Source organism: Gouania willdenowi, chromosome 8 (assembly GCF_900634775.1).
Source record: "Gouania willdenowi chromosome 8, fGouWil2.1, whole genome shotgun sequence".
Taxonomy (NCBI): Eukaryota; Metazoa; Chordata; class Actinopteri; order Blenniiformes; family Gobiesocidae; genus Gouania; species Gouania willdenowi.
In genome coordinates this window covers 17290479-17314169 of record NC_041051.1, presented here as the reverse complement: position 1 = coordinate 17314169, position 23691 = coordinate 17290479, and the positions used below count along the sequence as shown (strand labels likewise).

At 38.4% G+C, this 23691-nt stretch overlaps 1 protein-coding gene across 1 annotated transcript in view; it reads right to left on the bottom strand.

The window, feature by feature from the left end:
• Positions 1 to 6784: 6784 nt before the first annotated feature.
• Positions 6785 to 23691, bottom strand: part of gcgra (glucagon receptor a) — a 50062-nt gene continuing 33155 nt past the window's right edge. Inside the window, exons 2-14 of the mRNA XM_028456191.1 lie at positions 18955 to 19099; positions 18473 to 18569; positions 16733 to 16840; positions 16518 to 16612; positions 14567 to 14661; positions 14257 to 14446; positions 13232 to 13391; positions 12169 to 12229; positions 11613 to 11682; positions 10256 to 10344; positions 10014 to 10158; positions 8893 to 8934; positions 6785 to 7627 (exon numbers count right to left, since the gene is read on the bottom strand). Of these exons, the coding sequence (XP_028311992.1) occupies positions 7280 to 7627; positions 8893 to 8934; positions 10014 to 10158; positions 10256 to 10344; positions 11613 to 11682; positions 12169 to 12229; positions 13232 to 13391; positions 14257 to 14446; positions 14567 to 14661; positions 16518 to 16612; positions 16733 to 16840; positions 18473 to 18569; positions 18955 to 19008 (1554 nt within the window). The 5' untranslated portion in view covers positions 19009 to 19099 and the 3' untranslated portion in view covers positions 6785 to 7279. The remainder of the gene's footprint in view (positions 7628 to 8892; positions 8935 to 10013; positions 10159 to 10255; positions 10345 to 11612; positions 11683 to 12168; positions 12230 to 13231; positions 13392 to 14256; positions 14447 to 14566; positions 14662 to 16517; positions 16613 to 16732; positions 16841 to 18472; positions 18570 to 18954; positions 19100 to 23691) is intronic.

Sequence of the window (23691 nt, the reverse complement as noted above, 5' to 3'; positions counted from 1 at the left end):
TAAATTTGTTTGGTGTATTTTTCTGGAATGTATGTTTTTTGGAGTCATTATGTGTATATTTGCATCTTTCTGTTGTCTTTTTGTAAATTGTATAATTATTGTTTTTTGTTGCCATTGTTGTGTGATTCTGGAGTCATTTTGTGTATTTTTGTGTCTTTTTTAGTGTAGTTTTGTGCATTTCTGTTGTCATTTTGTGTATTTTTGTATAAATATTTAGTCTTGTGTATTTTGAGTCATTTTCATATTTTTGTTGTCGTTTGGTGTATTTTTCTGTAATGTATGTTTTTTGGAGTCATTTTATGTGTTTTTGGAGCCTATTGGCATATTTTTGTGCATTTCTGTTTTGTGTACTTTTTGTATAAATGTTTAGTTTTTTTGTTTTATTTTAGTCATATAGTATATTTTTTATTATAAATACCTTATGTGGGGTGTGTGTGTGTGTGTGTGAGACTTGCTACCTGTCCTCCTGGTTGCCGTGTAATATTCTCTCCATCTCCTCCATGGGTTTTCTCACGCACAGACGCACGCGGCTTGATTTATTAGAGAGATGCCTTTGTGGAAAATAAATTATGTTAATTGTGCAAGATTTGGTCTCTTCCTTTTTAAGTTTATACATGAGATGTTTACTGTGTGCAAGTGAACCGTGGCAAGATTTATTACCAAAAATGTCAGGGGCTGAAAGTCACTAGTAACTTTTACTTTGAGGGTACTATTTAATTGAGCTACTTTTTACTTGTGCTTGAGTATTTTATGTATGACTTACTTGTACTTGTGTAGAATTTAAATCACGTAACAGTAATTCTACTTGAGAGGGATATATTACACCTTTGTTCACTGGTTACTGTTAGACAACATCAGCTTTCAGTCAAGTCACAGACAAAAACACAACAAACTCCAAACCTGGGTGGAAACTCTGATTCTGAGGAAGTATGAACATCCATTGCCCCTTTCTTCATTTTATTATGTTGCAGAATCAACTAAAAAGTAACTGACTTCAGCAGAGTTTACGCAATTTACACAATATAGCCCCAAGATAGTGAAAACACCAATCACGTTATTTCCTATGACCATCAAAGTTTTTGTTTGGTAGTCCCGGTTCCCTCTGAATAGGAGAGCTTTTTGTATTTCCTCGGTGAACGAGCTTACATTAGCCATATTCATATTTTCTGTTAATTCATGGCTAATCTCTGTCCGCCTTGCCTTTGTTACGGTGAAATTTACGGTTACCTCGTCTTTGACTTGAAAACACACTCTGCGGTGATAAATGATGAAGACCATTCTGGAGGGATGATGAAGTAATAAAAAATGATTTTATTCTAAACTAAATAAAAAAAGGTACAGACAGGATAATCAAAGGGATCTCCCCTTGGCCAAAAGGGAGATCCCTTTGGCCAAAGGGAGCAACACGAGACTGACCCCCGGACCACATTTTACCCAGTTCCACTTCCTACCCTCAGGGGGTCGGTTCAAAGGATGAGCGTAGAAATGTATGTGTGGGTGTGTGTGTGTGGGAGTCGTCGTGTCTGGCCGATGTGTATTGGGAGGGCGAGTTAACCAACCTTCCAGAAAGAGGAAGACAAAAGACATGGAAAGTGTACAAGACAATATATTTGAATAAGATCAAATTAATGAGTAAGCATATGAGAAAATACGAGTAAATATAATTAATCAATTTTTCCACCACACCTTTATCTTGGCTTCTAACCGTCTCTTCCATGAAGGTTCCTAAGTGAACTGTGGATCAGCTTTTTGGTCTCAGTGATGGTGTCTGTCATGATGGCACTAGAGGCATATCTAGTTCCAGCAAGATTCATTTTTTTCTTTTTCTTGAATAGCATGTTAAGTTAAGGTTTTGTTTATTCAGACGAGGTTTTTAAGGGAATGTTTATCTCCTGACATGTTTCGACTGTCAACTACCAGTCTACTTTAAGCATCAAAGGCATTCAACATTTCCTGACAAACTTTGTCTGAATAAAAAAAAAACATACTATGTAACTTTTGGCCACTAGGGGCGCTAGACCTGTAACTTTCACTGTCGCAAAAATCAACAGTCAGTCGGGCCGGCCTCCCTTGTCCCCTGTAACTTCGGGATAAGGATTGGCTTTAAGGGCTGGGTCGGTCGGGCTGGGGTGCGAAGCAGGGCTGGGCTCACGAGCAGTTGCCACCGCCCTCCTCTCCCCGCCGCTGGAGGCCCAGCGCTCAGCTCTCCTCGCCGTGGCGTTCCCCCCCATTCCCTGGCCTCGCTGCTGTCGTCGGCCCGCTTTGCCGGGGGTCATCGTGGCAGCCGGGCGTAAGGCGAGTCGGCGGAGGGGGCCGGGTCTCGGTGCCGTCTTTTTAGCCTCCTCAGAAGGAGTTTTAAACTTTTTGCTTGCTTCGGCCATGAGAAGGAGTCGAACAGGTGGAAAAATACTTGCCAAAGCCTTGGCCCAATGAGTATATCAGAGCCTGTGGTCACGTGACTGCCATAAAGTGAAACATTCTCGAGGCATTCTCCAGGTCACATGACCTGGCCAAAGACGGTCCGTCTCTCCAAACTTACATGGGCTGTATTTCAAGAGGGAAGCCCCACTCGTAGCATTGATACTGTCAAGTGCTGTATATTGGCCGAAGGAATCATTTAAAATAACTCATATGGGTCAACTCTTTCGGTCGAAAAGTCCGCGGTGTGCCTTTAACTTAACATATAAGCACATCTTCTAGAAGATCTCCTGATGGTACTTTAAAGCTGAGCTCAGTTCTGCAGCTCATTCATTGAAGCTCAAGACCAATTACAGTATTATAGTATTATAGTATTCTATCTCAAGTTATGATGACTTCTAAAGGCATAAAGCTCATGTTCCATGCTCCCCACTTATCGGCCTGAAGAAAACAAATCTTAAGTTGCTCACTGACTCCCTCAGATGCATTGCTTTTAAATATCTCATTCATACATGCACATCTTCTGTGTACTAGACAGGGAATTGGCCACAGCTTGAGACCCACAGATGCCTGTTTTGGTGCTGGAGGGTAAATAAAGCCCTCATCAGTTCATAAACTCACCCGGAGGACAAAGAATCAACGCTCTCTGACATACATTGACCTGACCCCAAATACATTTACCCGTGTGCACTGTAAATGTTTATTTCTAACACGGGAGCACAGTAATGTATACTGACAACTGGCTATGATTGTTTCTCAGCATGTTGTATGTGCTATGTATTAGCCTTATTATGAGACATTTTGTACAGTTTTTTTATATGATTCAGATCTTTGAAAATAGCTAACCTTGTTTTTTTTATTGTATTTATTTGTATCATGCCTGAATACAAATCAGTATAATAGGATTTTAAAGCAGACAGTAGTTAAAAGAATAAGCGCTCCACAGGCATTTTAAATTACAGCATCATTTACAAATCTTATATGCAATTAAAACTAGCAGGAGCTTTATTTTAATTAACCGTTTTTTGTAAAAGTCAGTGACAAAGACTTCATTAAGAGTTTTTAAAAACTCAGCGGCATTATTAATTTGGTGTTTTTCAGATGCCTGCTGTCTCTCCTCCTTTCGTGCACACATTCATGATGTGATGAGATTAAAGGTATTAATTTTCCAGCTATCTACATTGTTCCAGGGGTTGCTACCTATCATGCATAAGTGTCAAATCTTATTTATCATCGAGCTAAAAAAAAAACAAACAATTTAACAGAAGTAATAAAATAAAATAAAATAGTTACATTGTGCTCCCATGTATTACTGTTCACTTCTACACCTCCCAGGTTTGTTTGGGTTGTGAGTGATTAGCTGCTCTTGTTATGCACTCAGGTGTGGCTCATTTCCAATCAGACATTCCAAGAGTGCTGATATAGAACAACAACAACAGCACCGGGACTTCTTTCGGATCACTCGCTGTACAGCTGATCTAAATACTGTTAATTACCAGTATATGTTGGACAACACCGCTGTACACCGTGTGCTCTCCACTTGTGGAACTATTTATGTTGGTCACTTGTCACTTATTACTGTTAAATAAGAAAATTTGCTAAGGTCATGCTGTTGTGCTGAAATATCCAATATCCAGCTGCAAAAAGGGGCGTTTTAGTTTGTAAGTGGGTACACCCCCTTCAAAAACTGAAACACCCCCTTCTTCTTATTTGCTTCTGAATTGTAACTTAACGTTTGGTCTTGATCGGTCTTTCATTCGACCAACAGCAAAAACGATTAGGTTTAGGCTTAGGGTTACTTCTACTTGACTTTGACGGAAGTCAAGTACCGGAAACTACGTTTTTTCAAACTCTTTCTGATTGGTTGGTGAAAACCTACCAGAACCCCCAGTAAAGCGGTCTTGTAGCCCATCCGAAACACCCCACAGCTAGCCCGACCTTGCTCGAAATATCAGCACGGGTGTGATTATCTACGACCAAATCACACCAGTGCTGATATTTCAATACAACTGCACTCCCACTCGTGTGATGTTGCTTAAGTGAAGCAGTATTCAGCTAATATGCTCCACACATGGGGAACAAAATCTCTGAGCACCTGAGGTCTGCGCAAACTGCCAGCTTCTTTAAATCAGGCCTGAAAAGCATTTTCCCAAATAATCTTCATTTTTTTTTTTTTTTACTGATTTGTCTTTTTTAAAATGCTTGCTTATGTTGCTGAACTTACTTCTTTTATTGTTGCTTTTTAAACTGTGTTGAAATGCTTTCATTATTCACAGTTAGTTCCGACCAAGTAATTTGATTGGACAAAGTCCTGCTATAGAGTAACAACAGCACTAGGACTTCTTATGCATCATATCGCTCCGCTGTACAGCTGATCTAAAAAAACTTATGTAATTACCGTTACATCTTGGGCTAACTACATCTCTCCACTTGTGGAAGTATTTTTGTCGGCGGAGCTAAATTTGAATAAACAAACAAATGCCTGTGACCAAATCACACCAGTGCTGATAGTTCAGCACAACTTCCTCTCATGTGATGTTGCTTCATTCAATTTCACAAGTTGTAATTGTGTTTTTTTTAAATTTTGTTTAAATTTTATAATATCTAAAGCACAGTGAGTTGCATTGTGTATGAAATGTGTGACACCCTGGTGGTTTTAACCCAGTCCTTATATGTTTATCTCATTGCAATTATCCCCCCCCACAAAAAAAATAAAAAAATAAATAAATAAACTTCCTCTGTTTTATTTTGACTGTATGCATGTTAAACTATTAAAAAAACACTGCAATTTAAAACCATCTTCTGTTACAGACATTTAAATTTATTATTTCACAATCTGCACAAAGTGAACACAATATACAATGACCTGTATACACCTGCTTTGTCACTTTATACTGGGTTGCTCCTCACAATAACTGTACATAATGACTTCAGAGAGAGCATACTGTGTCGCTATTTATTTTAGATCATACATTCTGACAGAATCACTTTGGTCTGGAAGGCGGCTCACCCAAAGCTGCTGTCTTTAAATACAAAGATGGCGATGATGGCTTTAACTCAAAAAACGAATACACACACACTGAATGTGTTACTGCTATGTTTACTCCCACAAACACGACACGTTCACTGTATAGGGCTGTGCACTGTTTGCACTGAAGTCCAATGGCAATCACATTTAAATGTACAACAAAAATTTGAACAGCGTGACCACCAACTAATACTTATCCTAGTTTTCCTATGTGACTCAAAGTGTTCAACAATCCCTTAATTTATTTCGATTGTGCATCATGTCTGAAGCTGGGCCTGTGTGTGATATCGTCCCAGTTCAATCAATATCACCGCGTGGTTGCAAATGTTGCAGGAAAAAAGAATTTAAAAACAGCATAAAATGGAATGAGGTTCATGTAAATGGAAAACACGTTGTATGTTGTGCCATCATCTGCTCAACATTGCAAAATTAAACTGAGTAGATCCAATTGCCAGTTCCCTCATGTGCTGTTGTTCTGCGTATGCTATAAACACCGTAACACCAATACTACACACGTTAAAATACACGTACACTCAGATGCTCACTTACGCACATGCATGAAATATATTAACAAATCAAATCACAGTATAAACCCAAATATACATACGATATCAATTATAAATTAACATTTTGCAAATAGTCACACATACAACATCAACAAGTTTAGCTGGTTTCAACTGAATTCAAAAGCATAGAAAAGTCTGCAATACTTTTAACTGTAAAGTAACTCGTTTTCTTTGAATCAAATGCATTGTTTAGGAGGAACCGTACCAGGCGAGACTTTGTTCTGTTTCATGGTGCGGAGGATTGTTCATTGAATATGACTGTATATAAAGCAATGTCTAAAGAATAGAAAGCTGGCCATGGCGTAGTGCCACAACGTGTTGACACAATGCAGAACACAACCTGTAAACATGACCCACAAACACATCATGCAATCTCTTTTCACGCCATGTTGTGTGAACTCACCTGTCACCCTCTTTGGCTGCCTGTGTGCTCTACTCATGTTTTATGTATGTGTGGTTTTACAGATCAGATATTTTTAGTCTTGATTTCAAGTTCAGTGTCCACTGTATGACCCTGCAGGAAAAAAAAAATGCATACCAACTCTACTCTAATAAATACACCTGGCACGTTAAACAAAAGAGCACAGCATTTAAGGATTGACCTTCATTTAAAAAAACAGCAACAACAAAAAAAAACATTTTGCTTTAACTCACAAAAATGTTCAGTGATGATCATTTCAGCTCATGAATAACAGTTTCTGGACTTCGTAGGATATCTGTATGTTAGCCAGGGGGACGAGAGGCGGGCAGCTGCCAGTTTCACCTCTATAACAAAGAAATGGTCACTTTTCTGCTCTTCTTTTATTGGCTTTTTTAAAAAAAAAATTCAATGATAATGTGCAGTTTCTATGAAATTCCAGTAGCATAAAATGCACATTTCAGGTGCTCAACCGAGAACCAAGAAAAGAGTTTGATCCTTGGGTCTTTTTTTGTTCTGAGGGTCCAGGTGTTTATAATACATGGTTTATTGAGATGCTGAACAATCCCTCGTGTAGCGGACTCTTCTACAGTCCGATAACATCCACAGAAATCCATTCACAAGATTTACAGCACTTACAGTATATCCACATGACTGTGGGTGACGGCCACGTGGGTCTCCTCTCTCGCTCTGTGTGACCGGCTTTGGGCTCTGCCTCCCATTGGCACTAATCTCAGAGGAATGTCCAGGCTTGTGACTTCATCAGCCCCCACTCAGCACCACCAACTAGGGCAATGCACTGGAGCCAGGCAACGTGCAAACCCATCAGACTCTCCTTCCTCACTCTATTCACAAGTGGCTCTCCATGTCATCTCTCTGTGTCTCGTAACACTGGGCCTTGCCCGTGCTGCTGATATCTTCCACTAGCGTGTAGTTACTGACGGTTCCTTCCAGCAGCGCCCCCTGACAGTGGGTTATGCCGTTCTGGCAGCCAGTCACAAGCAAGCGCCTTTCTTCTGGGCTGCAGAGAGGCCCGGAGGTTTTGGCGATGTCTGGGAGGTGAGGCACTCGAGAGACATGGTTCAACAGACTGGTCGTCTTAGTGTTGGGGGTGTTGCTGTACGTGTGCCGGTATTCCTCCTCAATGTTGCGACCGAGCTTCCAGCGCTTCCATTTCTTCATGATCTCAGACTGCACCTATAAAAACACAGTGTTACAGTGCGAGTTATTATATTGAGTTTAGTCTGAATTCTTGGTTTTTCTTGGCTTTCTATGGGATTTCTTTGAAGCACAAGTGTCAAACTCAAGGCCCGGAGGCCAGATCGGGCCCTTTAGAGCATCAAATTCAGCCTGTTCGAGAAAGAAAAAATGATAGAACATGAAACATTTTGTAAATGACCAATGAATTCAGCTGTAGTTATCTCAGCACCTCCAAATACAAAAACCCAAATAAAATCCACAAAATTTGCAGAGTTCAGTTTTCCAGTTCTTGTATCACATGACGCCAGTCATTTTTAATCTCAAATTGTTGAAGCAATTAAATTTTTCCGAAATCTGGCAAATTTTCCTCAAAATATTCAATGAAATTTCCCCAAATCAAGGAAATTTGAATGAAGATGATGCAGGAACGGATATACTCACATACTTTATCATTTACTGTATATATCATTTATACGTAATGTTGAATTTGCTCTTTTTCCAACCTAATATCTGTGGCCCACTTAAGCTCAAACTGGTCCGTATTTGGCCCCTGAACTAAATTCAGTTTGACACCCCTATTTTAAAGCTACCATGATAGTAGATTGAGTCACAAAGACGGGTGTATAAAAGTGTTTTTACTTCATTCTCATATTACACGGAATACCAGGAATAAACTACAATGGAATCACTGTCCTTATCTAGCGAAGAAACACAAGAAATCACTGTAAGAATGAATTAAAAACACTTTAATGCATCCGTTTACGAGACTCCACATCCCACAATGCAATGCGCGAAAATGCCAACAAACTAACATTGGAGACTAAAGCAAACTCTTGGGCATGGATTTTGACCTTTTTCTTTACTTTTTGGCGTAAATAACGTTCGATTAACTGATCTATAAGGGGCATACACTAATCTAATAAAAATGCATTTATAGGTAGCAGCTTCAAATTCATGGGGTTTTATCAGTGAAACTTCCCAGTGTGTTTTTCTGTTATTTTAGAGCATGCTTCAGTGGGTTTTAGTGTTATTTCTAATACTTTTAGTTCTTAATCCCCCTCTTGTCTTTCACATGTTAAACTCATCTTCCTGATGACCCTCTCTCACAACGTAAGGCGTGTTTAAACATTGAACACATGCACTTTATTCTGATCCTTAATAAAATGGACTTTGTCCTTTGCTCCATATGATCTCTGTGCTTGGATCCCAAACGTCCACACTTATCTTTAACACATAGACGAACTAGGCAATAATTCACTGACCTCTTTGTTAACGAAGCAGTACAGGATGGCAACCAGGAGACCCTGTGGAGACAGAGAGAACGAAATACATGACTTCTTCGTTCAGGTTGAAATAACAATTTTGAACATGGGAATATTTTGTAGAGCATAGATTAAATACTTTATAATAACAATTGATATACAGTAGCGTGTCATCGTACCAAACAGAGACATGTACTTAAAAAAATGCAGTGCAATGTGTGAATGGATGCATTTAGACGTACAATCAGTGTTGGTATTACACTGTAGTTGGATATCTGCTGCTAAACTACTTGTGATTAGTTACTGTAACAATATGAAAATCCCAGTGAAGACAATCCTTTTAGTCTTTGAATTTCAAATTCCATCGTTTTACTGCTGTTCTGTTATCTATGCCCTTGAAAACTAAAAAGTCACTATCAATTTGTTACTAAGTGCCACTATTACATAGATGTGGCATAAATGTTATAAAGAATAAGAATCCTTAATGGTGGCGCCACCCAAAAGTAATGATTCCAAACCATTCACTTCACAAACAATGGTAAATATAAATACTTGTCATGATCATCAAAAATGGATGAAAAAAAGGGAATTCAGTTCCTGGAATGGAAATATTGCTATTATGATTATTTTTAATATAGCTTTACATGCATGTTTTGAAACAATATCAGTCATTTATATGCCAAGTTTTCCCCAAAAAATGTGTAAATTCTTGGGAAAAATATTGTGTAATATGATACAATATGACAGAGTTCGCCTCCTGAAATGGAAATAGCTTGAAGACATGGACATATTTGGGACAATATACGTATGTGTGTGTATGTGTAGCAACTTTAGCAAAGGGACAAATGTCAAATATTGTGTAAAATCTCATTTGGCCCGAATACAGCTTAGAAATGTGAAATTATTAACAATAGTGAACTCAAATAACCGCATTAAGCATGTCTGGCACAATTTTGGGAAGTTTAAATGCTAGTAATGACATCTGATTAGGGAAAAACAAAAAAAGTAAACTGACACAGGGATGACAAGCAGATGGCAAACAGAATTAGGGAAATTTTGAAATGGAAAATGGGAGCCTCTACTTTAGTTTGAGACTAAAGGTATGTCGTTCACATCCGAACCTGAAATGAGGAAAAAAAGAGATCGATGAAGAGCTTGGTGAGACGCAAGCTGATAGTGGCCTTTGTTGACTCATCTGTGACGAAGATGAAGACCACCTGATGGATGCCCAGCAGAGGGATCAGGGTCAGCGTGGACTTTGCCAACCTGGGATGGACAGAGGATGAAATAAAGAGAAACAAAGGTTCAAAGCAGTGGCAGAGATTGAAAAAAAACAGAAACGCATTCTAACATCTGAACTCACCTGAACTTGTAATCGGTGTACCTCATTTGATGAGCACGAAGTTTGGATACAAGGATTTTGATAATGTGGATAAATATGAGGAAATTGATCTAAAGAAGGCAAAAACAAGTCTTATCATTAATGGTATCACATTACCAAAAATTATCAGGGTCAATGTGCAGGTTTAAACTTCTTACAGCACACATAATTAGAGAATAATCAGAGAGTGCCAACCTCTGCCAAGCACCACATATGCCTTTTGCCAGATATTGGCAGTTATCTTGATCAGTGATCCTGATCATGGTACCATGATCATTCACACTTTAACGGCTTGGAAGAAATTTTGGTAACTCTTTACTTGAAGTTTAATACATAAAGGCTGACATCACACAGTCATTATTATGACACGACACCTGTCATTAGCATGAATAAGGTGTCATGGATGCTGTCATTAAGTGTTGCTTGTTACCCTGACCCTAACGCTACCTAACCCCATTAGATCCCTCCACCTAACCCAAAAAATGCCAACATAGCTCCAAATGTATCATAATTTACACTCAATGTAATTTAAGGAATAATTGATTATGCATTTTCATTTGAATTGGAGCATTAAAGAAGAAATTAAAATAAAAACATAGATGCAAAGACATGGTTAGCTACATCAAGCAACTCAACACAAGATAAGTAAGAGAAACATATTCACTTATACTAAAGGACTTCTAAAGCCCAGGATACTAGGAATTACGTAAATAGTCACAGCGAATCAGAGAGATTAAAGTATTAGCATGATGTAGTATTTAGCCATATTCTATTTTGCCCTTTTGACCAATCATGTCATCGTATTTAGTGGAACTCACATCCACAGGAATGTGTAGTTTTCCACTCTGAAGTGCATCTTTAAGAAGACGACACTGTGATAACGAGAAACAGCAAATAGGGAACCATCCCGTGGGATACAGTCCGTATTAGTTGGATGATTTATGCATGAAAAATGGCAGAATGTTGGACCTCACATAACAGTAGTGACAAATTAGTTACTCAGAGGTAACTTTCACACAACACACCTTCAGGGGCGGTTCCCTGTGGAGTGGCATAGAGACAAATAACCTCAAGTATACCTTCTTGATGTTTAGTGTGCTGCACTTACACTGAATACGTGAGTTGTGCTTAAAGTTTTTCGGACGAGGACTGTAGGAACAAGTGTAGGAATAAATGTCATATTTGATGATTTCCTCATAATATAAACCAAACCATCGTTTCTTGATAAATAATAAGCCAAATATCAGTTTATTAAAAAAATCCAAATGTCAGAAGCATGTGTTGGGTTTTCATAAACAGATACAGAGAGGCATATTGACTGGGAGGAAGGGGAAATTACCACAACAGCAAGCAGTATTGGAGAGCGAATTATCCACCAGTAATTCATGTTTATATTTTGGCCCCAGCACCTGAAAAATAAGAACAGTGATGGAAACGTCAGTGAGGGATCAGAGGTGTTCCTCATACTTATATATATATATATATATATACAATATATATATTCGGCTTCAGAGGAAATCCCCATTCTCCATGACTGATGATGACAACACAACTATGTGCTTTTTACTGCTTACCATTACACTGTCTCAGCCTTCAAAGTAAAACTCTTATTATTCCTTTAAACCTTTGAGAAGTGCTCCTTTTAGATTAGGAGGCTGCACGGCACTAAGGCCTGTTCGCATCATCACATATTAAGAAGCTCCAAACCAATGAGCAGACTCAACACTCTGCAGAAGCATTTAAAGGTGTTTGGTGATTTGTTTTGACAGGCTGTCCCCCTTGGTGAGCGTGAAAACACCACAGAATGTGCTGAGATGTAAAAGGTTTGGACAGAGGGGATTGCCCATTTTAGGAAAAGACAGTGAAAAGAAAGGAAGAGCTGTTTCAATACTTACTCTTGATTCTCATACAAGTATTTAGCAGTCACCCACGGCACAAGGAATATCAGTGGGGTACCTAAAGTAAAAAAAAAGAAAGTGTTTAAGGCACTCAAAGTTAAATAAAGTCAATAAAGGGAGCCTGTAGTAAAAATGTATGTAACTATTTTTTTACACACACACAAAAGGATAAACTATGGAGAGTTGCCATTTTGGACAGAAATGATGCATGTTAGTTGATTCCTGTTAGCTGTTGCTCAGCAACAGTTTTCCATTGGTCTAAAGTTTCTGAACAATGGCGTGTAAAACCAAAAATGTGTTTAATGGTAATACATTAAACATGTTTTTTTTGTTATATGCATTTTCACTACAGGTACCATTTAAGAAAAATATTAAAACTTTAGGTTGATTAAATATTCCTTGACAAATGTGACCAAGAGCTCAGGGTTGTGGTAAATTGCATTTTTCAGTTACAATTACATTCTCAATTACAATTACAGTGACCAGCATTGTTCCCAATTACATTTAAATTACAATTATTTTTGATCCTCAGAAAGTCAATTACAATTACATTCTCAATTACTCAAGATCAATTCCAAGTAAGCACAATTACTGAGCCTGAAATAAATAACCTATTGTGTTAGCTTTCTGTTAGCATCTCTTGTGATAACGGGTCCTAAATCAGCTGTAAAATACACTAAAAACCAATATCTATCATCTTATTTCTTTCCTATCTATTGGTTACCTTGTTAGACTTCCTAATCAATATAAATATAGGTGTTAATATTTTTGGTGTGGGCATCTAAGCCTTTCATGTGTCACTATACCCCTCGATTTATTATTTTATAATGGTAAAATGTGGAAAAGCTTGAAATGAAACATATTTTAATAATTGTTCTACACATGTGTAGAACTGTACATAGAACTTACAATTACAAAGTAAATTATCTGAACTCAATAACAATTTAATTTAATAACATATTTTTAAATTACAATTACAATTAAGCCATAATTGTAATTAACTATCAATTACGCCAGTACAATTATAATTGATGCCAACCCTTCCAAGAGCGTCACTCACCCCAACCAATGCACAGGTAGATCTTAAAGTAGTTCCTCTCTGTAAACACTGTGATGACCAGGAGGTTGTGCAGGTAGATGCCTTCAACCAGCAGCCAGTAGCTGTTGGCCATGATGCTGTACTGCATCATCACCACGGCAACGCGGCAACTCACTGTTGTCTGGCGAGAAAAAGATGCAGGATTAGTTTCCAGTGAAAACCTGTCGATGTGTGTTGTTACACATGACGGAGCCCATGTGAGATCATATCATAACAGAGCAGATGGAGATCCTCCTGCTGCCAGGCTTTGCACCTCCAGCGGTCACAGGGCGAGCTTTACCCAGACTCACCCAGCTGTGACAGCCTGCACACCCTTTCTTTATTTTATAGATTATTACAAATTAGATAACATTGCTCTTTTAAACTGCCCTTTGGATCTCATAGTCTATGTAATGGAGTCTCTGAGATCTTTTTCAAACAGTGCACCGCAGTTCCCTGATGTGCTGCTGAACTGGTTGAGTTGGTTTATATTTATTACAAAGTACCGTGTTTATAAAAATCAATGAACCTGCATTTTATTCTTCAATTCTCCCAGTAGGAAACTATATACCACTTTAAATGACCACAGCAACAACCTCAGAGAAATGCTTGGTTGTAACAACATAGGCTATGAGTGATTAATGGACCTGAAAAAAAGCTAAACAGGGAGAAAAATGTCTAACCAGCCCAAACAAAACCAAACAGGAATTTGTTGTAGTTGTTTCTCCCCCACCACCACCATCACCATTTTTGTGCATTTACAAAGCAAAGAAGAAACGCTTAGAATCCATTCCTCTGAAGTTTTTAATCTTTTCAACTTCCCGAACAAATACTTTCCAGACGTATGCAAAGTAAACAAAGGATGTTTGCAATGGAAGAACCAACACTAAATGATGACTGTGTGCACCGTATTAGTGCCATTATTGGTATGACGCAAACAAAGCAAGCAATGATATTTTATTATTTTATGGATCGCTTGTCCCAACCCAGCGGGGAGTAACGCTGACCTCATTGCTGATCAACATCTCCACAGGAGGCATGGAGGTCCGGGGGAATCCCTGCTCCTGGTCTCTGCTGAGGTCCTGCGAGGTGTGGTTTGCTTCCAACAGAGCGTCCTTGATGAGGATAGACAGCGCTCGCAGGATGAAGGAGGCAAACAGATTTATGTGGATGTTGTTTCTCATGCAGTGAAGTTTCCTGATAAATGAAATTTACAGTAGTAGGGATTTAAAGCGATGCGTCAACATCAGAGACTTATTGTTCTCATGGTTGGCATTCATTGTAATTAAGTAGCCTGAAAGTGAAAGCCATATTTACCTAAAGAAAATGAGAATCCCAAGAGCCAACACCAGAGCCACCAGGGACAATGAATAGCCAACCGTGTACATAATTCGAATATAGCCATAGTACTTCTGTAAATGGAAGCACATATTTACAAATACATTTTCATTCCAAAAACAAAAAAAAACTTATCAAGATTTAAATACAGACTACAACATTTTGATTTATACCTTTTGTTTAATATGGACATCACAATTACATTAGTTACCCAGATGTATTGTTTTGAGTGTGTTAGCACATGTGCTAATTTACAACACCTGTCCACAGGAGCTTTTTAAAATGGTAAAAAGCAACAAAAAATAATAAAAAAGTAAGGAGGAAATATACACTGCTCAAAACATTGCAAAAAGAAAAGCCATATTTAAGTTAAAGGCACACTGTGTAACTTTTGGCCACTAGGGGCGCTAGACGTGTAACTTTCACGTCAAGCGCCCCTAGTGGTCACTAGTGCCACAGCACTGTCGCAAAAATCAACAAACAGTCAGTAGGCCGCCGCCCGTCCGCTCCATCCCAGTTGAAGGGTCCTACCCACAACAATGGCGCCGGGTCGGAAAATGCCAGTATGTTGTGACGTCACGCGGGAACTATGTAAACCTGAGCCTGTGGTCACGTGACTACCATAAGGTCACATGACCTCTCTCCAAACTTACATGGTCGGTATTTCAAGAGGGAAGCCCCGCTCGGAGCATTGATACTGTAAAGCCCTGTATATTGGCCTGAGGAATAATTTAAATGAACTCATATGGGTCAACTCTTTAGGTCAAAAAGTCAACGCTGTGCCTTTAAATACAGTCATTAGTTATAGGGCAGAGGCAACACGAGCAAGCTAGAAACCAGGTAAAACTATTAAAGTGAGCACTGTTGTTTTGATTTTAGACATTTTTTGTGTCAGAGCAATTATCATTATCCAACTAAATAATTGAAATATTTCCATATGGCTATAAAATAAAGTTGTCGTAATTTTTCCTGCAGTGCTATTTCAACTTGGAAAAGGAAGTGGCAAAAAAAACACACATAGCAAAAACAAACAAAGTAATACAAAATTATTCCTAGGCACATAGTCACAAAAACAGGCCAATTATGAAATCAACTGTAATTATTGTTTACACATTTCTTAAATTAAATTTTGTCAAAATCAAATGAGAAACAAACCAACGAGAGAGCACTCAGTTGCTGCGGTTACACAGTGAAATAATGTCGTAATATGAATACCGTACTTAATAACTGTTTCAAATAAACAAAGAGATTCATGAAGGGAAAAACAACTATTACAAAAACAATTACAGACCAACAGTAACGTGTTTAACGAAGGACTCCATGGCTAAAATCACAACAGTGCTCATATGAATAGTCTTAACCATGTATGCATTCAATGTGAAAACTACCTCTCTTTTACTGTTGTTTGTAATATTATTGTAACCTTCATTTTTGCCCTTTCTTTTGTGATTATTTTTATTTGAAAATTACAATTAATTAATTACAATTACAATTTCGTTGAGCAGACACTTTTATCCAAAACGACGTACAACACGAGCAGTTTTAAATAACTTCTAAAGCCTCCAGGTGACAAGTAGTAGGAGTAGTACTAGTTTATTTCTTCTGTCGTTACAAACATTTAGAACACAAGTCACATGTTTCCAGATATCTTGTACATTACAATAGGAAAACATGTACTTTAAGTATTTTAAGAGCTAAATGATACAAGTGTTGCAAAACAGCTCATGTGCTAAAACATTCAAACCGTGTATGTGGTTCGTTTAATGTAATTGTGATGTCCACGTCAAATAAACAAGAAATAAAAAACATAACTGCAGCTGTGTGCCTTCTCCTGTGTGAAAATAAGACCCAACGACTCTAAACACAAGAGCTCTTAAGAAGTCTTTAAGGTCATATTGTTTAGCTGAAGACATAAAAAGATGTTTCTTACCAGAGATGGATCATTAGGATCACACTCACTGGTATTCTTGGTTGCCACCCACTGGCCATTAGTGTCACACTCCTGGTAGATCATACCGTGCTGGACTACAGGCACACACATTCACGTCAAACATCTGTTATTTGGTCCAAACAGCACAAACAGCTACTAGGATATTCAAAGTGAACAGAGGGAAGTTGTGTGAGTAAAATGTTCTCTCCCCTCACCTTTATGGTACCACGGTAAATACCATGGGCACAGCACACTGACGGTGGTGTTTGGGAGTCCATCAGGCCAACAGGCGTAATTATCAAAAGTCCTGTTGCACACAAGGGCTGGGGGAGGAAACCAAATCATGCTATGTGAATATATACGGGTTGAAATGTTCTGTAACGCTCCTTTTAAACAGCCACTGCTATCAGTCACTTTGGGCTGAATATCGTCAGTCTTTCATTACGGCTTCAATCACCTAACCTTCGTTAAACTTCTCCCCAAGGAGACGTAAGTAAGTACTATTCATCTGCTCTTGTTGCTTGCTCTGACGCTATCACTGAGACTGAAAGCTGCAGAAAAAACAGGAGGGGGAGATTTCTCTGCAGTGTCGGAAGCTGTATTTCTAGGCTTTGGGAGTGAGGACAATGTAAAATAACCATTTTAGACACCTATTTCCATTATCTTGTTTTCAGTGGAGGTTTGCTCAAATCAGCTTCGACTTCCTACTTTGCACTCACACTTCTTTACATTTGAAGCCTTTCTATCTGTCTCAGAGTAATGCAGTTTCAAAGTCTGTGTGGTGAACATTATTCCTTTAGATCTTTGAAAAACTACAGAGCATCTTACTTTCTCATTTTCATGTGTTTTTAAGGTAGCTTTTTACAGCACACCATAATAACAGGCAGCAAACAGGTTCCTTGTTTATTAATAGTTATCAATTATTCATCTTCATAAAGATCGCTGATCGCATTGTCCAGGGGTGGACTGGGACAAAAATTCAGCCCTGGCATTTTCTGTCCAGTGCAACCCACTACATTATCAGTGGACACCACTTAGAAGCTGTTATTAAGTCAGTGACGCTCAACATGTGGTGTATTGACTGCTTCATGTGATATTCATTTAATGCAATATACCTTTTCTTACCTAAATTTGACAGAAGCTGTATGTCACAAAAGTGTCTGATTCTGGCTCCAGCTCTTTGACAAATAGGATTCTTACCACCTTTAGGTCCACGAGTAAACATTTGTTGCATCCTCTCTTTGTGTCCAAGCTAAGGTTAATCTAGTCAACATATGTTGTCTGAAAACCCTGTAGAAGATATACAGTATGTGCTTACTCTCCTGTTTTCCCTCAGTGGAGCATTTTGGCTTTGCTGCTCCCAGACTTGCCATGGAGGGTCTGATTCTGACACTAATCTTCACTTTGTATTAATAAAATGTTATATTTATAACATGACGACATCAGCAGGAGATTCTTCACATTATCACATCAACATTCAGATAAAGGAAAATCCACAACAATTATTTTGTTACTATATTATTATTACTTAAGCGACCTTTTGCCAATAAATACCACTTGTTTCCTTTTTTCCCTACATTGTGCTTCTTTTTGTTCCACATTTTTCACTATTGTTTGCCACATTTTGCTCATTAAAGGTACACTTTGCCATTACATACCACCTGGTTCCTCTTCATTTGCCCATTTTTTGGCCAATCTCCATTTTAGTCACTTAAAACTCTTTTCTTGCCATGCTTTTGCCACTGTAGGACCGGTTTTGGCCACCTGATACCATGTTTACCTCTACTCGCTCTTCAAAAAAAAAAAGAATGTAGTGTACCGGAATGATCCACTTCGGGTCAATGGCCCACCTGAACGATGCCCTGTATGTCAGATGACCCCTGACCTTATCTCAATTCAATGTTTTTCGTAACATAAATGGCGTTATACACAAGTATTGCTAATATTAAGCTCACCAGTGCTCAGAGGGTCTCGGCTGTTGTTGTGTTTGCACTCTTCCATGTATAATTTCCAGCTCTCCATCAGCCTATGCAGATTAGCAGTAGGAGATACCTGAAGAAACACGGCAAGTAAAAACAAAGACTTTTCTCTCTGAGTGTGTTTGGAGTTGTGTAATCAGCTAGAGAAAAATGTTGAGAATGCAAACTTCTCACGCATCATTTATCTGTTTCACCTCAGTTCAGAAAATGTATACAGCAGATTTAAACAGGCTTTGCACATGCTGTGAACATAATCCATCAAAACGGTGATGTCTCACTCTAACGTGTGTCAGAATGCTACTATGCAGACTGAGTGTTAGGGCTGGGGGGTTATTTAGAGTCACTGGCTTGTTTCAAGTCACTTCAGAGTCAGAGGTTTACGTACACGCAATCCACTTAGAGAAGTCTATGTCTTTTGTACATATATGTTCATGTTTGAGTTTTCGACATGGACCCACCTGAATGCTGCAGGAGACGAGGATAATTGCCAAAAAGAGGAACAGCTGGGACATCCCTTCTTCCTGCTGTTGGTGCTGGGGAATACTGCAGGACCGGCAAGGGTTTTCACCTCATAAGGAGGCTTATTGGCATTCACCACACAGCCTGAATGACACAGAGACACACAATCAATCAAAGCACGTTGAAAACACTTTACTTATGAACATTGCTCAGCTACAGGCAGCCCAGCATGGGTGAAACAAAACAGAAAAAGGCGGGTGGTTGATCATATTACGTTATTTGTTCTGTTTACTCGGTGAGTTGGTACAATCAAGTAAAGGCCAAGGTTACTCAGAATCAGAATCGACCATCACGCAGGGAGCCAAAAACCTCCATGAAATGCGGTTCGCCCCATCAGCGAGACGCCATCTCTCACAGTTGGCAGTCATCCACTTTCACTTAAAAGCCAGTCATTGCTTGGGTGAATGCGTGCAAGGGGTCACTCACCTGCCCATGAATTGATTGACGCAAACTTCCAACAGATTTCTCTGAAGCCGGAGAATAGAACGGAATCTGAAACGTTTCTGCAAAAAAGACCTTGACCATGGAAACATTTTTGGCTAAAACGTTTCAAATTCCATTCTGTTCTAGTCTGCTCTGATGATGGATAGGAGGACGGTTCATGAAGACGTGTTTGAACTTGTGTTTTGTTTTAGAGGGCACAGTTATTTGTTTATGAGATTGACAGCATTTAATGTATGGAGTCATGACAGGCTATATTCCTTTTGGCCTGCACAGCCTGGTTTGTGACAACATGTGAACAAGTTTTAGGAGTCTGAGGTTGAATGGAACATCTGAGGATCTGGTCACAATCTTAATGTCTGAAAGTCATGGTGGGATCTGGAATCTTGAAGCCCTGTTTTCTAAATGGTGGCTGAGGGATCACAGTGACATTTGTCCAGCTTAGTCGACTAGAGCAGTGTTTCTCAAATGGGGGTACGCAATGGTACTACAGGGGTTACTTAGGAGAGAGAGCGAGAGAGAGAGAGAGCGAGATATAAATAAAGTGTCAGTCTTAGTGCCGCCCCAGGTGTGAGTCGACCCAAAATGATAAAAAATAAACAATAGAAATAAATCTATTTAAGAGGCACTAAATAAGTGTTTTTCAACCTTGGGGTCGGGACCCTATGTGGAGTTTAAATTAGGTTGCCTGAAATTACTGAAAAATTTAAATAGATTTTTGAAACGCTTGATATAAAAATAGGGTCATGTTCCAAAAAAGGTTGGGAACTACTGCACTAAATACTGTTACTTTCCAGTTTTTTACAAAATGAGATTCTTTAAAATGTGTGTTATCGTTCATTAATTCCATCATTATGCTCTATAGCTGGTTTTTTCATAGTATTCTGAGCAAAACGTAGTCGGAAAAAGTGGCTACTTGGATTCAGAAATAAGAGAAAGGAGGTACTTGAACCAAAAAAGTTTGAGAACCACTGGACTAGTCGCTAGGAAACATGAGTGTAGTTGGCAAGGAAAATGGTTCGTTAGCAAAATCCTTATTTAGTCACCACATAAAAAGGGAAATAAGTTAGATGTGATTCAGAACATCCATCATCTACAATAGTTCATCAGAAAACTAAAATACCACATGTTTTAATTCAAAACTGACATGAAATGCAAAAATACGAAACAGCAAACCATGTGGATCACGCAAACGCGTCCTTACCAGTGAAAGTAATCCTGCATCACTCAAAGTGAGAGAAGTTAAGGCCACGTGTTCCCGTAGCTGAGAGGCTGACATACAAGTGGCTGAAAGCATGACAAGAACATCCTCATACCATGTTTTAAAGTATTTCCCTTTTCACACTAAATCCAACAAGCACATGCACAGCCTAATTCCCACTTGCTCCGGCCAGCCTGTGGCACTTTCTGCAACTTAGCACCAAACATTGACAATGATTAACCAAACTGGGTTGAGTGTTGCTAAAGGGACGATGAAGAAAAAAAAAAAAAAAAAAAAAAAAAAAGAGATGAAGCACCAAAGCTGCAGTGCAGGACAGAAAAGTGGGATGACTCAGGGGCTCTTAACAAAATCAGAATGCATTTCAAACACAATCAGATATTAAGTCTTCTAAATGTAAAGACTGAATAATATCATAAAATATACAATTTTGTCTTTTGAAATGAAAATTCACTAGGGAGGATCATGAATCCATTACAATTTTACAAATTATCCTACATATTGGGATTTTTTTTAATTTTTTTAACTATATACATGCAAATCTTTACATACATCGGTTTGTTTTATTACCCTTTCATATAAAAATGAAGAAACTAAAGATGTAATACTTGTATTAAAAATTATGAATATTCTTTAAGGCGAAAACCTAATTGGTCTGAATGTGTGTTATCTCATCATGCTAACAAATGTATGTCTAATGCATATGTGTCAAACTCTAGGCCCTTTAGAGCATCAAATCGAGAAAGTAAAAATTATAGAAAAAACATTAAACATTTTGTGAATTACCGACTAATTAATATGTAGATATATCTGCCCCTCCAAATACAAAAATTCAATTTTAATCCATAATATTTGCAGAGCTCAATTTCCCAGTTCTTTTTAAATCTCAAATTATTCAAAGAACTCTCAATTCTTCCAAAATCCGGCAAATTCTTCTTAAATTATTCAACAAAATTTCCCCAAATCAGGAACAATTAAGTGAAGACCCTACAGTGACTGATATACTTAAATTTATATATCATTTATATGTAGAAGTGAAAACCAGGGCACATTAAAGTTGAATTTCCTCTTTTTCCTACCTAAAATCTGTGGCTCAAACTGGGCTGTATTTGGCCCCTGAACAAAAATGAGTTTGGTACCCCTGGTACCCAAGGCCTTGTTTGCTCGAAAATTCAACAATCAGTTAATGTGCGACTGCAAAAAGAATAGGAATCCATGAATAGTTGTGCTAAAACTATATCACGGATTGTTTCCTCTTTAGGCATTTTTAAAATCTCTGCATCAAACCAACAATGAAAACAATGCTCACGTAATGACCTGAGAAAAAGGAAAGCAGTGACAGTGGACCTTTGAAACTATCACAACCTTTTGTAATTTGGCTCCTCTTTGGAGCTTCATTAGCTATTTATTGTTCACTTTACGACCTACTAAGGGCCTGAACCAAAGGGAGGAATCGTTGGCAGTAGTATTTGTTTAGTTTTGTTTTTGCTGCAGGAGCACATCAGTGCACTGAATGATGAAATACAGCAGAACACCTAAAAAAAAAAATTAGATGCTGTCAAAGTTGTTTTGTCTTAACATAACATCTTTTCAGATTATTCATTTTAGTTCATTTAAACTGTTTTATTTTTACAGATTTTAACAGTTTCCAGATGCAAAACATTTAGCGTTATTTTTTACCTAAACGAAACCTTACAGGTAAATGAGGTCATTCTATCGCAGAGGTAAATATCAGCAAAATGTAAACAGAGTTTTGCCTACATAACAACACGTTACTTGTTCCACATGTGGAATATTAAAACAGCATCATCGGTTTATTAAAAAAGCATTCAAAAGTTGTAGCTACTCAACTAACGCTGAGACGGCTCTTAAACGACACGCATTCCACAAACTTCATATCACTTTGCTCGATCACTGCACACACACAGATGAAAGAAAACCAGAAAAACAGATGCATACTTAAAGGAAAAGTTGGCTGTTGTCATTAACCGCACAGAATTAGCTTCTCTTTGAACCTATTTTGAAGCTAAAAGCTGCTGTAAAGGCACATTCAAACGCTTGATTTTTTACTAAACTCTGTCTGTGAAGATTTATGATAATCAAACAAAAGCCAGAGTTCTATCTAGTTTTTGGGATTTGTTTTTGTTGATTAGTTTTCCTGTTTGGGACTGTTTTCTTTGGGGTAGCCAGCCAAAGATGCTCGCAGCCAGTTGCATCTCTATGTGTAATGTTGATGAAAATGATGGTTCATGAAAAGGATGGTTCAATCTGGACTTGTTACATTACATTATTACCTGAAGAGTAAAGAGTAATTATTCTATTGGAATGAATTGGTTGATTCATGTACTGTAAATGAATACATATGCGGGGGAGGAAAAACAGATAGTGCAAAGACAAACAAGTGAGTGACGCAAATTCCCAGAACTTCCCAAACACAATCAAAAACAATTTGTGTTCAAGTGCACGTTGGATAGTACAATTCAATGAGCGCCAACAATTACTGCTGTTTGTTGAAGAGTACTTGTGTTTCATTTGATTACACCATCGAACAAATAGAACAACAAAAGTAGAGAATGTGCACATGAATGCAGAGGGGAAAAAGAACACCAAGGATTAAAAACAAACCCCTTTGGAAACACAATAGCTGTCCAGTATAAAAAAAAAAAAAAACTCTGCGAATCAGTCTATCGTTCCACGCTCCCAAAGCTGCAGAGGCTTCACTCAGAATATCCTTTCTTTCTCGGGCCACAATAGGTTAAGCAAGGCAGCGCACGGCATGCTCGTACCTCAGGGCTGTCAATGTCACACTGAGCATGACGGAGCTTCACTATCTGATAACAAGGTAAAGCAGAGTGCAAAGGAGATAAAGCATCATGCTGAAACACGCTCAGTGAGTAGGAGAGACACTGAGGGCCGGCTTCACTAAGATCTGAAATAAAGGGTGGTAATTCAGTTGCTTCCCTAAATCCTTTAGTGACGCAGTTTCCTCACCTGCTGCACGGAATTCACTAAGATT